Source organism: Papio anubis, chromosome 8, assembly GCF_008728515.1.
Source record: "Papio anubis isolate 15944 chromosome 8, Panubis1.0, whole genome shotgun sequence".
NCBI classification, from domain to species: Eukaryota; Metazoa; Chordata; class Mammalia; order Primates; family Cercopithecidae; genus Papio; species Papio anubis.
The window spans coordinates 57,372,015-57,386,061 of NC_044983.1; the positions used below are offsets into that span (position 1 = coordinate 57,372,015).

Genomic DNA, 14,047 nt, shown 5'->3' on the forward strand with positions numbered 1-14,047 from the left:
CTGTCTCCCTGAGTAGTGCCAGCATTTAAACATGCTCAAGCCTCTAAGGACTTAAAAAAGCAATGCCACTTTTTCTTAAGCTTGCTTCCCCTCACCCTCTCTTTCTTCCATTGAACAATCTAATTTCTTCAGAGTCATTTACATCTCATGGCTCATCTCTTCCTCTCCCCTCCTCAACTCACTCCCACTTGTCTTCAGACCCTGACCCCATCCCTGAAAAGGCTCCTGCTGAGACCCCCACTCCAGTGCCTCATTTGATCTGACAGACACTCACCAGCCCTCGTTATAAATTTTAGCGACACCATTCTTCTCCAAACGACGTTGCCCCTGGACTTCAGGGTAACCATACTCTCCCCTTTGGTCTTTCGTTTCTCCCTCTCAATCTTTTTTTTTCACTTCATCTTTTTCTTAGCAGTCCTTAAAGGCTGGTTTTCTTCAAAGTCCAACCACAGAACCACCTCATGTCTCCCTCAGTCTGCTCTCCTTAAGGGATCTCAGAGCTTGGTCCTGATGGCCACGTAACTACTCTGATGGTTCCCACACTCACAATCACGAAGTAGACTTCTCTTCTGAGAGTCAAATACCACCAAATGGCTCATCTGGGTCTTTCCTCTTAGATGCCTCAAAGAAATCTCACTATCACCACGTAAAGAAATGGACTCATGAGCCCCTGCCCCATCCTTGTCTCCCGTCTCTCCCACGTTAGGAAAAGAGCACCCCCTACCACCAGGCTGCAGAAGTGGAAGAGTGTATGTGGCTCTTGGCACCTTGTTGTCTCCCCTCAGCTACACCCACACATCAAGATCTGCCAATTTTACCTTCTAAGCATTTCTCAACTTTGCCCACTCCCCTTCTCCATCATTGCCACCACACTGGTTTAAATGATCATCTCTGTCCTATCCGTCCACTGAAACAGTTCCAGCTAAGGCCACCCGTTGAAGTCACTGCAGCGCCAGATCAGGGCAGGTTTTCAGCACTCATCTCACACGGTTCTCAGCAGCACAGGGCACCACTGAACATCCCCTTCTTGAAAATCATCTCCTTTGGTTCCTTATCAGGCAGAGAGAGATGTGACGCAGGGAAAGACCCAATTTGGATGATTACAGCTAACTTAACTCTTCTCCCTGTATTGACTCTTGTCTCTCTAGTCTGTTACATGCCAGACCAATCAATCTTTTCAAAATGCAGATCTGACTTGGCAGTGCTCAAAGGTGAAGATGAAAATCCTTGACGTCGCTCACAGGCACCCTCTGAACCCAGCCCATTTCACCACCTCAGCCTTACTCTTGGCAAGTTGAAGTCAGAGACCTCATAAGACTCTCCAGTCACCTTTCCCCTTGCTTTGTAAATTGTTCTCACCTTCAGCTCAAACTTCAGGCAGGCCCTGCCTCATCCACAAACTAGGTAAGGTCTCTTTATTATATATTCTTGTTACCACTGTACTTGTTCTTCCCAGCACTTATCACAACTGGAAATGAAAACTACATTGAAATTGCTTAATTTCTACTCCCCTGCTAAAATATAAGATCCATGAAAACAGGAACCATGTGTGTTCTTCACCAGAAGTGCTTCAGTGTCCTATGTTTTGGACAGAAGACACTAAACAGGGTATGAATAAATAAGTCAATTACATGGTAAGGCCATACTATCACATCCCAGGTTTGTCCAATGTAAGCATGATGATTCCTAGGTTATCTTTGATGTAGAAGCTGGTTCCTGCTATAGTTCTATCAAAGTGTATGTTATGGGGTTTGGGAGTTGCATACCGAATATATTCTATTCTCCCATTGAAATGTGGTTTTGTTTTCACCCTACTTATAGTTTCACTCACATGTCAGTTACTTGGTTTTCCTACTCTGATTCCTGAATTTTCACAAAGGTATTGTTTTAGCATATAGTGAATAATACTCTGTTCAATTAGATCTATTGGTTTGAAACAGTTTATGTTCTATATAGCAAAGAAATCCAAAGTACCTTACCAAATCATGTCGATCCCTTAGGTTATATTTACTGTCTTTTGTTAACATTTTAAATTACATTTATTATGATAATCTGCCCTATGAAAATATATAACATTTTTCATGGTATCTAATTTTATACTTCTTATGAGTTTGACTTTAAATTCCTCTAGATTTACAAACTGCATTCCAAACATGTTCTTTATAGTGTATATATACACACACACACACACACACACACACACATATATATATTTATTTAATTTTTTATTTTTGAGATGGAGTCTCATTCTGTCGCCCAGGCTGGAGTACAGTGGTGCATTCTCAGCTCACTGCAACCTCCGCCTCCCGGGTTCATGCCACTCTCCTTCCTCAGCCTCCCGAATAGGGCTGGGACTACAGGCACCCGCCACCACGCTCGGCCAATTTTTTGTATTTTTAGTAGAGATGGGGTTTCACCGTATTAACCAGGATGGTCTCAATCTCCTGAACTCATGATCCACCCGCCTCGGCCTCCCAAAGTGCTGGCATTACAGGCGTGAGCCACCACGCCTGGCTTCTTTGTAGTGTATTTTTAAAAACATTATAATGATTGGTAGAAACGAGGAAAATATCTCAAATCCCGTCATTACATGCAACTTGTATTTATAAATTCCTATTGTCTCCTTAAAATTCAAGATTGGAAAGAAAATCTAAGTGTAATCTCAAGACCAAATTATTCCCCCACCTTCCCTTGGCCCCAAATCTTCCTGTGAACACATCAGGTCCAAATTCTTTAACTTTTCGGAAATATTATCAGTACCTAAAGACACAACCTAGGATTTTTCCCATGGTGTCATTCATATCCCATTAGAAACAGCCACTATAGATGATGAACTTGGTAGGGTTTCAAATCTTAAATCATCATATAAATATGACTCATATTTATAAACACTCCTAATTTTCTTCAACTGTGACTCACTATCTATCAAGACACTGTAAACTCCTTGAAAGCAGGGACCCTGTGTTACTCATATTTGAATTCCAAGCCCTAAAACCATCTAGAACATAGAAAGTCCTTCATACCCGCCAACTCAATTACGATGTATTTCTTCATCTTTCTTGCTTTACACGTAAAGTTATATCCAATTGACTTCTCTCTTTCTACATAATCATCTTTGAGGATAATGGAATAAAGAGGATATATTATTGGCTCTATTATTTCCTAGTCATACATTCTTGGGCAGCTTATTTATAATGTCAGAACCTTATTTTTCTCCTTTGGGAAGCAGAGAAAATAAAATCTACTTCACGGAATTCAACACAATAGTCCATGCAATGCTTGGACACAAGAGGAGGGAGGTACAGGCCTAAACTGAATCAGATGCTGCTGCTGCGCAAATTTGCCAGAACTGTTTTCTCCACACTGCCTTTAAGCCTGGAACCCAGTGCTTCTTAACCTTCCCCAAGGAGACAAATCAGTCATCTCTGAGAGTGGGATTAATCTGTAGAAGCAGCTAGAGCAATTAAACTCTGGCTGAAGTAGTTGTTCATGCATATTTTAGTCAAAAGAGAGACAACTATAAAGTACTGAGATTGGTTTTCTTGAATGACTGTAACTGCCTCCTAAGGCAACTTGCACAGAGTTTAAGAAATTATTTAGGCAATGGCAGAGGCAGTGGAATGGGTAAACAGTCTCCCTAAGTGAATTCTTTGAACACTACCATTCATCTGGATGTTTTAAGTTGCAATATTTATAGTTTAATGTTCCACATCTTATAGTCAAACTATATGTATATTTTAAAACAAGTAGGTGGCTTAAGGTTAGAAAGCATTTGCAGGCCGGGCGCGGTGGCTCATGCCTGTAATCCTAGCACTTTGGGAGGCCGAGGCGGGAAGATTACCTGAGGTTGGGAGTTCGAGGCAAGTCTGACCAACATGGAGAAATCTCATCTCTACTAAAAATACAAAAGTAGCCGGGCGTGGTGGCACATGCCTGTAATCCCAGCTACTCAGGAGGCTGAGGCAGGAGAATCGCTTGAACCCAGGAGGCGGAGGTTGTAGTGGGCCGAGATTGTGCCACTGTACAGCAGCCTGGGCAACAAGAGCGAAACTCCATCTCAAAAACTAAAAATAAAAAAAAGAAAAAAAGATAATAAAAGAAAGCATTTGCAAACCTTGTTCCTCATAGACTTGGTATGTTACGTCATCTGCCAAAAAAAAAAAAAAAAAAAAGAGAGAGAATAAAAGCAAAATAAGTATTAACTGAGTCATTCTAAACACCTGTTCAGTTAAAACAAACAAAAAACTACTTAGTCATAAACATAGAACTCTATTCCTTCAAATATTAATGTCTGCACAGTCAATAATAAATGCCTCTGCCTAAAAGCAATTAAACAGCAGGTAAATTATTTTCATTAAACTTTCTCAAATTGACACAGAAGAATTTGATACACAAAAACAGCACTAAAATTTGACATCCTGTTTTGTTATGGAGGGGTTAGTTGATGAGGTGAAATATGAAAGCCTGATATTCTTATAACAGTCTAACTTTGTTATAAAACAAAATGTCACGAATTAGATGCTGAAATTACTTCTTTGATGCCTTTAAAAGAAAAATCACCATGTAAACACAGCATGTGACTGAAATATCTACGGTAATATTTTAAATCGAATGAAAATGCTCATCTAATACCTGTATCGTGGTGCAATCTTTCATCTTCTCCTACTGGTTCACTGGCATCTAAAAAACAAAAATACACCTTTGCCAAACAGGAAAAAACCAAACACACTGCCAGACAGCATTCTAGGAGATTCTTAAATTAATTACCTTCACAACTTTGCCAGATAGATGTTTTCATTATCATTTAATAAAATTTAAGCTGAATAAAGTTCCACAATTTGATATCTAAGTCACAAAGATAGGAAAAAGTAGAACTGGGATTTGCACCCAGCCTTGACTTTATAGTACATCACACTGCCCCTTCAATTTTCAAATATTCTTTCCTGCACCCTACCTACAATGACCAAAATCTCAACAGTGGTTTTGAAAAATACATCTCCTTTTTCTCTCATCCCTCCATATGTCTCCTTTTTCTCTCATCCCTCCATATGTCTCCTTTTTCACTCATCCCTCTATGTAGTATTAAACCATGTTCAGACATTTCTATAAGTATCTGACCAATCAAAAGTGATTATAAATACCATACAGGGATCTCTGTGTTGAATCACAATTGTTAACCCTGGAATAAAACAGCCTTGGCCACTGTCTCAATCAGAAAACACATATCAATAATTTAAACATTTACAAACCTGGATTTTCCTGCTCAGACATCATCTCTTCCATATCCTGATTATAGTCTCGTGAAACTATAAATTAGGGAATAATTAGGAAATTACAACTATGTCTCAAATAAGGAATACATGTAATATTCGAAACCAGAAAGACACACTTTTTAGTTATGATAGAAATGCAAAATCAAGTCATAATGATATTCAAACATGCTCATTCCTGGAACAAATAGGTATTAAGTGTGTTAAATGCCAAATGCAAAGATGTATAAGAGGGGACTGTTATCAATTGGTTTATACTCGAACTGCAAAACAGTAAAGTGCTAACAGATGATGCGTCCACCTCCCGTGGCCATGCCCTTTAAGCGCGCTGGCATGTGACAAAACATGATTTAGACCTTTCGTTGACTTTGTAATTGAAAGCTACAAAACATGCAATTCCATTATATCTTTTGAACTAGTAATCCTACTGAGAATTTATCCTCAGGAAATAGGCGTCAAAACACAAAAAAGCATATTCAAAAAGAAATATCATAAATTATAAAACATATGATAAAATTATTAATTGCATATGCTGTGTATATTTAAATATATCATTAATAATAGATATTATGTACTTTATGATGCCCTTTTAAAGGAAGACTCACCCTAATTAAGAAATAACAGTATTAAATTAAAATCTCACCTGTCTCTTCCACATGGTAACTATGCTCGGTTTCTGAAAAAATATATATATTAGATTGATATTTACTGCTTTTACAAAATGGTATGTATATATCCTGTATAAGTACTTTGAATCTATGCTTATCATTAATTTTATTTAAAAAATTAAAAAATGGGATTATCAATTAAAAGGCTGTTTAACACTTTTATATTTCACTAGAACTACACTGTGGGATGTCTCACACATTCTTCTCAATCCACTCAACCCCACAAGGCTGACAACCACCACCCTTGGACTAAAGAGAGAGGACAACTTAGAGTGACAGTGACACAGGCCAAACCAGGAAAGCTGTTCATTTCTAACCCACTTCACATCCCAGTAGAATGTGCTATTTCCTGGACCTGTCCTACCATTTTCTAGAGCGAAAGTACAGCAACTATGGATGGGAACAGAGAAAAACAGTGGCAGAGGCTTTACACCCTTAGGGAGCTGAAGGGTAAATGTGTTGAACACTTAACCCATACACCTCAGATAGCAAAAGAGCTGCCATTGTATGACCGTCACCACACTTATGACCTTGTTAATTTTATTTAATACATATATAAAGAATAAATATTTTTATTTTCTGAAGACTTTTAACAACCAACTTTTAAGTTCAAACTGCATCTATATCCTAATTAAAGATTAGAGCAGAAAGTAAGGTTTCTGCAATTTGTGAACTTCTTTGAAGAGTTTCTTCCTACTCCCAATCTGTGACTCCTAAGTTTAAGAATATCAAATTCCTCATGCTTCTGTTTATTTGAGCATCTTAACTGAAATTTGTTGCATAAGCAACATGTAGATACAAAATTCTGAGCAACTGTCATTCTTACTGAGCCATTTTGGCCAAAGACTGGAGAAAAGAAGCAACAGGAAATGTGGAAATCATTTTATCAGTATCCCTACTCAGAAATTGGAAACACTGTTCCAAAGAAATCATGACATAAATGATTACTAAAGGGATAAGGTTCTGGAGCTAGTCTGTAAGTGCCTATTTTCAATGTGTACTGCAGCAAAAAACAATCATATAGATGTTCAAAAGGATTGTGTGCTTGTATTTTTCACAGAAAATTATGCACTATATACAATTCTTTTGAAAACAAAACCATCCCATATTTTTATGGGAAAGTGCATTTCCTGCTCTAAACAATAGGCATGGATATAAGTTTTTGGAAACACATGTACTCATAAAGTAGGAGCTACCTGCTTCTAAAGTTATTTTCCAAAATATTTAGTATTGTGCAAAGTAGATAAACTACTTTTCATTATTTTTATGCTTTTAAAAAGTGTTTGCTAACTGGACACACAACGGCTTATGCCTGAAATCCCAACACTTTGGGAAGCTGAGGCAGGAGAACTGCTTGAGGCCAGGAGTTTGAGACAGCCTGGGCGACATAACCACTTTGCCACTATAAAAAATTTAAAAATTGGCAGGGCATGGAAGCATATGTCTGTGGTTCCAGCTACAGGAGACGCTGAGGTGGGAGGATTGCTTGAGCCTGGGAGGTCAAGGCTGGAGTGAGCTGTGCTCAAGCCGCTGCATTTACCAGCCATGTTGGGCAGGATTTTATAAATAAGTTATATAAAAACACAGCCACACTGACCCACTTAGGAACTATCGAAGGCTGCTTTTATGCTGTGATGGCAGAGTTGAGTAGCTGAACAGAGTCTGTATGATCTGGGGAACTTGAAATATTTACTCTTTGGCTATCTACAAAAAAAAGTTTGCCAATGCCTGGTACAGAAGCTAAGAATTGTGTTTTGCTCACTGTAATTACAGAGTTCATGTAAGAACATGAGCCTGTGATAGATTAGCACGTCCAATATTTCATCAGTTGTTTGAATTTCATTTAACAAATAGCACCCTAAGCAGAAGAATATAGTAACACTAGTTTCTTGAAGTATTTGACTTACTATTTATAAGAAATTTGTATATTCTGAGTTTTTCCTGAAAAGTGCTTTGAACCAAAATCAAGATATCTATTTTAAGAAAAAATTCGCTTTAATTGAAGCTTTAAGCGTCAACTTTTAAAAATCTAAGCAAAAGTTAAATATCCATTTTAAAGGGGTTTAAGAAAAACTTCAGTAATTATAAGTCATTGATTTTATTTTATCCTGAAACTTGAAAAAAAAATGTTCTACCTTCATGAGATACTTCGACTTCCAGGGTCTCAAATCTATCACCTACAACAGTCACCGTAAGAAACTCGTCATCCTCTTGTTGTGGTTCTCCTGTGGGTCCATCTTCTTGTTGCAAGTCTTCTCCTTCAACTACGACAATGAACAAAGTGACACTGGTCTATAGTGAGGATCCACTGGCAACAGCCAACTGAGACACGAAAGCCCCTTGTGAAGGGCCGCCACACACCTGCTCCTGCTGCTGCGGCTTCCCCTGCCCCTCCTTTTGGCCACTGAAGACACCATTGTCCACTCTACAGCTATTTTCTTCCTCTGGCCAAGTGCTAATCTGCCTAAGTATATGTGGTGGGGGACAGGTTTCCTTTCATTAGGATGTTGTGTATCAGGACAGGAAGCTTATATATTTTATTCATTATATATTCCCAGCCACCTAGGGCCATGTCTAGCTACAGGAAGCACTCATTAAATATTTGATGAATGAATAAAATAATTCCTAATTATTACTAATATATTTGCCTCTTCAATTATCCTCAGGTCAGAGAAAAGGCTACTCTATGGCCTTTTCCTGGGAATTTACACAGAATTCCAGGTAACAACTTTAAATGACCATTCAAATATTCTATAGCAAAGAGTAACTAGCCACCTATCTACATTATATGCTAGGGCCAGGCATGGCGGCTCACGCCTGCAATCTCAGCACTTTGGGAGGCTGAGGCAGGCAGATCGCTTGAGGTCAGGAGTTCAAGACCTGTCTGGCCAACATGGTAAAACTCCATCTCTACTAGAAGTACAACAATTAGTCAGGCGTGGTGGCCCGTGCCTGTAGTCCCAGCTACTTGGGAGGTTGAGGCAGGAGAACTGATTGAACCTGGGAGGCAGAAGTTGCAGTTAGCCAAGATGGTGCCACTGTACTCCAGCCTGGGTGACACAGTGAGACTGTCTCAAAAAAATAAATAAAATAAAATAAAAAATAAATAAAAATGAATTATATGCTAGGTCACAGGTTTACCCGAATCATACTATATATTCAAAAGTTCCTATTAGGCTTTAAGTAATGCAAAGATGCCCACTTTCTCTTCTGTGATTAACTTCTATGACATAGTGAACTGCTCTGCTTCTTTTGTGTAGAGGTTGGACATGTTACATTATTCCACTGCAACATGGTTAAGACTGGGTATTTCATCCCAATGTAACTTGATCTGGCTTCCAGCAGAGTATCTCCTGTGTAAAATACTCTAAAGAACGTGAATGGGCAGGACTTGGCTTTGCAGTGCAGTTCAGGGATTAGGAGTATGGTGTCTGGAATGCATGGCTGTAGATTCAGGCTCTTCTATACCAGCTGCGTGACTGTGGGCAAATTACTTAACTACCCTGTGCCACAGATTTCCCCCCCATAAAATGGGAATAATATCTATTTGTAACATTATTGTGAAGATTAAAACACTTAGAAAAATGCCTGGCCCTAAGTATTTAGGTGTGACTATCATCATTATTAGAGTAATAATGACATTGTCATTTGTACAGCTACTGAATCACCCTACCCGCAACCCCAGCCCAGACTGCAAGAAGCCTTCCTTAGTTACTCTCCCTTTAGTGTGGCAAGGTGATGCTCTTGGGTGTTAGTGAATCAGGCAGGCCTATTTATGTTGATGCTATTTGTTTTCTGTCTTCTCATAGCTTGCAATATTGTTTTTCCTCATTTCAGATTTTCTGCTATTCAGCAAACCACCAATTTGAATTTCTGCTGCCCATTTTCTTTCTCTTTTTCTTTTTATCACACTCCTCTTTCCTTATTCTGCTTTCATTCTATCCACTGAAATTTGATGATTTTTACACTAGCAGGATTTAGCTTTCATATGCAGCTGTTCAATGGAAGTATTCCTGTTTTCTGTAAGGAAACCAGTCAAACATTGAACACTATCTTTGAGTCTCCACTGCTCAGTGACAGCCTACCATGAAAAATTTCCTAAGGGTTCACGAGACTCTAGGCACGGTCAAGCCCTCTGCAGCTGTTATATTCTCCCTGTGAGGTAGGTACTGGTATCCTACTTTGAAAGATGAAGAACTTGAAAAACTGTGCTAAAGCCACATGGCTAATTAATGGCAGATGCAGGACCTGAATCCAGTTGCGAATGCACCATGATGGAGGCAGGGAGGTTATGTTCAGTCTGAGAGATATGATTGGGCAGGGGTGGGACACACATCTCAGCGAAAGATATACCTGGTGCAGAGGTGCCAAAACAGTGATAGGCTTGGCAATTACAAGGAAAAGAGAGGCCAGCTGGGCTAGAGAAAAGTCACTGAAGGGGAAAAAGAGGCTGGGATCAGACAAGGCACAACTGGCTGGGCCACATTAAGCACAGGTTACAGAGGAGCAAGTATGGAAACAGGGAGACCCAGCGGGATGCTACTGTGCTACTGCAATGGTCATGGCAAAAAGCCACGGTCACACCGAGGCCCTAGAGAGCCAAAGTCAGTGTTGGGGCAATGCTGACAGGATTTGCTGATGGATTATATCTGAGGAGAGAAGAAAAATCAAAGAAAACTCTCGAGTTTTCAAATTAAGCAACTAAGAGGGTAGGAGGACCATTAACTAAAATATAAAAGACTAGCATAAGAAATTTGGGGAGGATTGGGGTGAGGAGGAGCTGTGAGGTGTGGGAAGAATCATGAGTTCTGTGGCAGGCATGCTTTAAGTCTGAGACATCCATAAGACATCCAAATTGAGATGCCAAGTATGCAGTTAGGTAAACCCAGAGTTTAGATGAGCAATCAGGGCTGCAGCTATATATTTAAAAGCTATCAACATACAAAGAATATTTATAGCCATGAGCCATAAATGTGATTTTCTAAATGTGATTAAAGAAAAGAACAAGTCCAAGAAGGAGGCTGTGGCCAGGACACGGTGCTAGACTTAACTGCTTCCCTCTTTTGGCTGCCTGCCCACCTCCCACCGCCTAAACATCTTAGGGGTCTATTTCTCTCCACCCCCTCCTTTGGCTGAGGCAAGTTTGCTACCACCCCAAATCATCATTACCTGTACAACCTACATCTCATCTCCCAGCTGCACTCTTGAATCCCTCCCATGCATTTTTCATGCTACAGACAGAAGGCATAACACTCCTAAATACCTTCCCCAATGGCTTCAGTTACTCTTAGAATCAAGTAAAAAATACTCTTTTTCTCATGACTCGCCACCTACACATTCCATGTGCCATCCATTCTGAACTACTTTCAGGTCCTTTCCTGTCTCTGGCATATGCCCTCTGCTTAAAATAGCACTGGCCTGGCAAAGGTCTACACCAGCCGCTTCTGACCCCGCTTCTGAGTAAGACCTAAAGAGCATCCCGTGTTTTATTACCATAACAGCACTTACCCCATTATATTTAAATCACTTATTTATTTAGACTGGATTTTCCTTCTGTTAAGTTAAAGTTGTGGTGCGGTGGGGAGGGAAGGCTTGAGGAAGGGGAAGCCTGCACTTGCTCATACAGGCCAGTGAGTAGCTTTCCAGGCGGCAAAGCAGCTAGAAATAAAAAGGGTACAGGCTCCTACACCCCCAGCATCTACTGGCAACAAACAGTTTATACCATAGGGCATTGTTTGTTTTTAAGAAACATAATTTTATTTTCTTTTAGGCCACCCTTGGATCACCAAATCATCAGGAGAATCAGGATTCCAGAGCATCCTGCCCACTCCACAATCCCTTCTTGAGTTACGTTTTGGGATCACGATCTCTGTTTTTATCAAGGGATGCTTCAAGAAGCAGCCTTATAAAATCTTAAAACATTAGTTTCTGGATTATTACTTAGAATCCTCTACACAGAGCTCGCCATGAGAAATTTTACAATTTAAGTACTGGGAAAATGTTTTATATTCTCAAGTTTTTTTTTCCTGTCTGCTTAGTGCAACCTATGCAATTAAATGTGTCTTCGTTTTTGTTGTGGTGACCAGCCAACCATAAAGCGAAATCGAGGTGGAGGACAACACCTGGATAAGCCTGACCGTGGGCCTGTGTCCCACTTTCCTCCTCTCCGCCCTCCCCTTCTGTTCCTGATGGATCACTGTTTTCAATCTGTTCATTCGCATTTATTCCCACCAGTTCTCTCTTAGATGTATGCAATGAGTTCCTCCACAGTGAAGTGGAATAAAGCAAGTTTGGTGCTATTTCAAAAACAACACCTGTTCTCTAACTTTGAATTCAAAAACTTTTTAAAAAACGCAAACACCCAATTAGCCTTTACATTTTAAAACAAATGTCCAAGCCATTTTACATAACTAAGTGTTATTTTAGTAACTCAAAACAAAGAGCAGATTTTAATTCATACCATGTTCTGCATGTACCATTTCATGGAGAAGGGACTGAATTTGTTCTTTTGCTTCATCTTCGATATTCTGAGGTTCTAAAATAATTGCAAAACATAGCTAAGTAGAAAAGTTCAAACATTAATATGGACCCCTAACACTCAAACACGATGTTGGTGCATACACATTAAAATGAACACATTTGACTAAGCAACTATGCATTATTTCTCTGTCAGCTTACCATTTTTTGTTCTGTGCTGGCAAATATGGTAGATATGTGAAATTTGTTTTATTCTGTCAACAGACTTAAGCGTTAAAAGACTTTCAATAAGATTTTTAAAGAAAGAAAACTAAGTCAGGCTTAGATTTTTATTTAACAAAAGAGCCTTATTAAAAGCAAAATGACTCCAGTTTCTAGTTAATAAAATTTGCAATAATGATAAAATAAAGTGGGAAGAACAAAGCTTTCATAAAGGGAAATAGTTGGGAATAAAGACAGAAATGTGGAAGACAAGGTCAATGCAGATTGAAGTATCTGGCCAACCATTATCTATCTTCCCTGAGAGGAGAAAGGGCACTCTTGCGGGTGGGAGGACTGAGTACTCAGAGGTGGCCGACTGCTCTCAGTCAGATTTGTCAGGAAGTGTCAGTAGAAAACCTTACATTGTAACTGACAATCCTTTCAGCTTTGGAGAACCACATCTGACATTGAAGTCCATAGATTCAAATAAAGTGAATTACCAAAGTGAACATAAATGATGACATTCCAAAAACACTGTGGTGTTTAACAGATTATCAGATTTAACTGCAACATCACACAATGAACAAGAAGCTATAACTATATTGATACTGTTATAAGTTCTTTAGTAAATATAATCTATGTTCAGTGAATAGAAGTAGCACCACACTTGGTATCACAAATGCTGTTATGTGAGATAATGCCAGTGGCATCAGTTATGTCAAAGAGCTAATCTCCCATGACAAAAATATAGAATAAGTTAATTTAGACCTCAGGAAGGAAAAGAGTTTAAATGTAATATCTGCTATGCTAATCACACTACAAAATCATTTCCAAAGCATAAAAATGCCTATTTTAAATAATTGTTTATTATTTCACAAGCCATTTATATATGTAGTCTTGCGCAATTATAGAGTCTGCCGATTGCCATCTGCTCTCACAAAGCCTAAGATAGCTTCCTAACTGGATTTCCAGGTTCATAACTGCTGAAATCACCATCCAAAGAGAATATAATTTGAGTTACCAGAAGTGGAGGGTGGTGCACTCTGCTCACTCTTTAATGGCTATCTTTGCCCAAACTGGTGAAAGCCTCAGTTCCTAGGAGCAGAATATAATACCTCCACAACTGAGCCCTCACACACTTCTCCAGAATCATCTGCTATTAGCACCGGCTTTCAACTTAGTGAGGGCTCCATGTCATTTCAGCTTTCCATAATTTTGCAATGAAATAAATATTCAAATATTCTCTCCTCTGGAGGGGACTGGAAGATGCAGAAGCTGGAGTGTAGTGGGTTAAAAAAGTGAATGGAAAATAAGGTAAAAAAGTAATTGTGGATTCTTCTTTCAAAATTGTGGCTATTATAGAGAGGAGAAGGATTAGGTGGCAGATAAAAAGAAATGTAGGGGTCAAGAGCGGTTTTATTTTAGTACAAA

The 14,047-nt window shown here is 39.2% G+C and overlaps 1 protein-coding gene across 19 annotated transcripts in view; it reads right to left on the minus strand.

Annotated features, from left to right (window-relative positions):
• Positions 1–14,047, minus strand: part of ASPH (aspartate beta-hydroxylase) — a 220,937-nt gene that overhangs the window by 134,635 nt on the left and 72,255 nt on the right. For 13 of the 19 annotated variants that reach the window (XM_003902799.3, XM_009213094.2, XM_009213093.2 and 10 more), the window contains 6 exons: positions 12,399–12,473; positions 8,074–8,202; positions 5,914–5,946; positions 5,250–5,306; positions 4,633–4,680; positions 4,115–4,147 (listed from right to left, as the gene is read on the minus strand). In XM_003902799.3, the coding sequence (XP_003902848.2) occupies positions 4,115–4,147; positions 4,633–4,680; positions 5,250–5,306; positions 5,914–5,946; positions 8,074–8,202; positions 12,399–12,473 (375 nt within the window). The remainder of the gene's footprint in view (positions 1–4,114; positions 4,148–4,632; positions 4,681–5,249; positions 5,307–5,913; positions 5,947–8,073; positions 8,203–12,398; positions 12,474–14,047) is intronic. The other 6 variants (XM_031669577.1, XM_031669576.1, XM_031669574.1 and 3 more) reach the window with 1 other exon arrangement.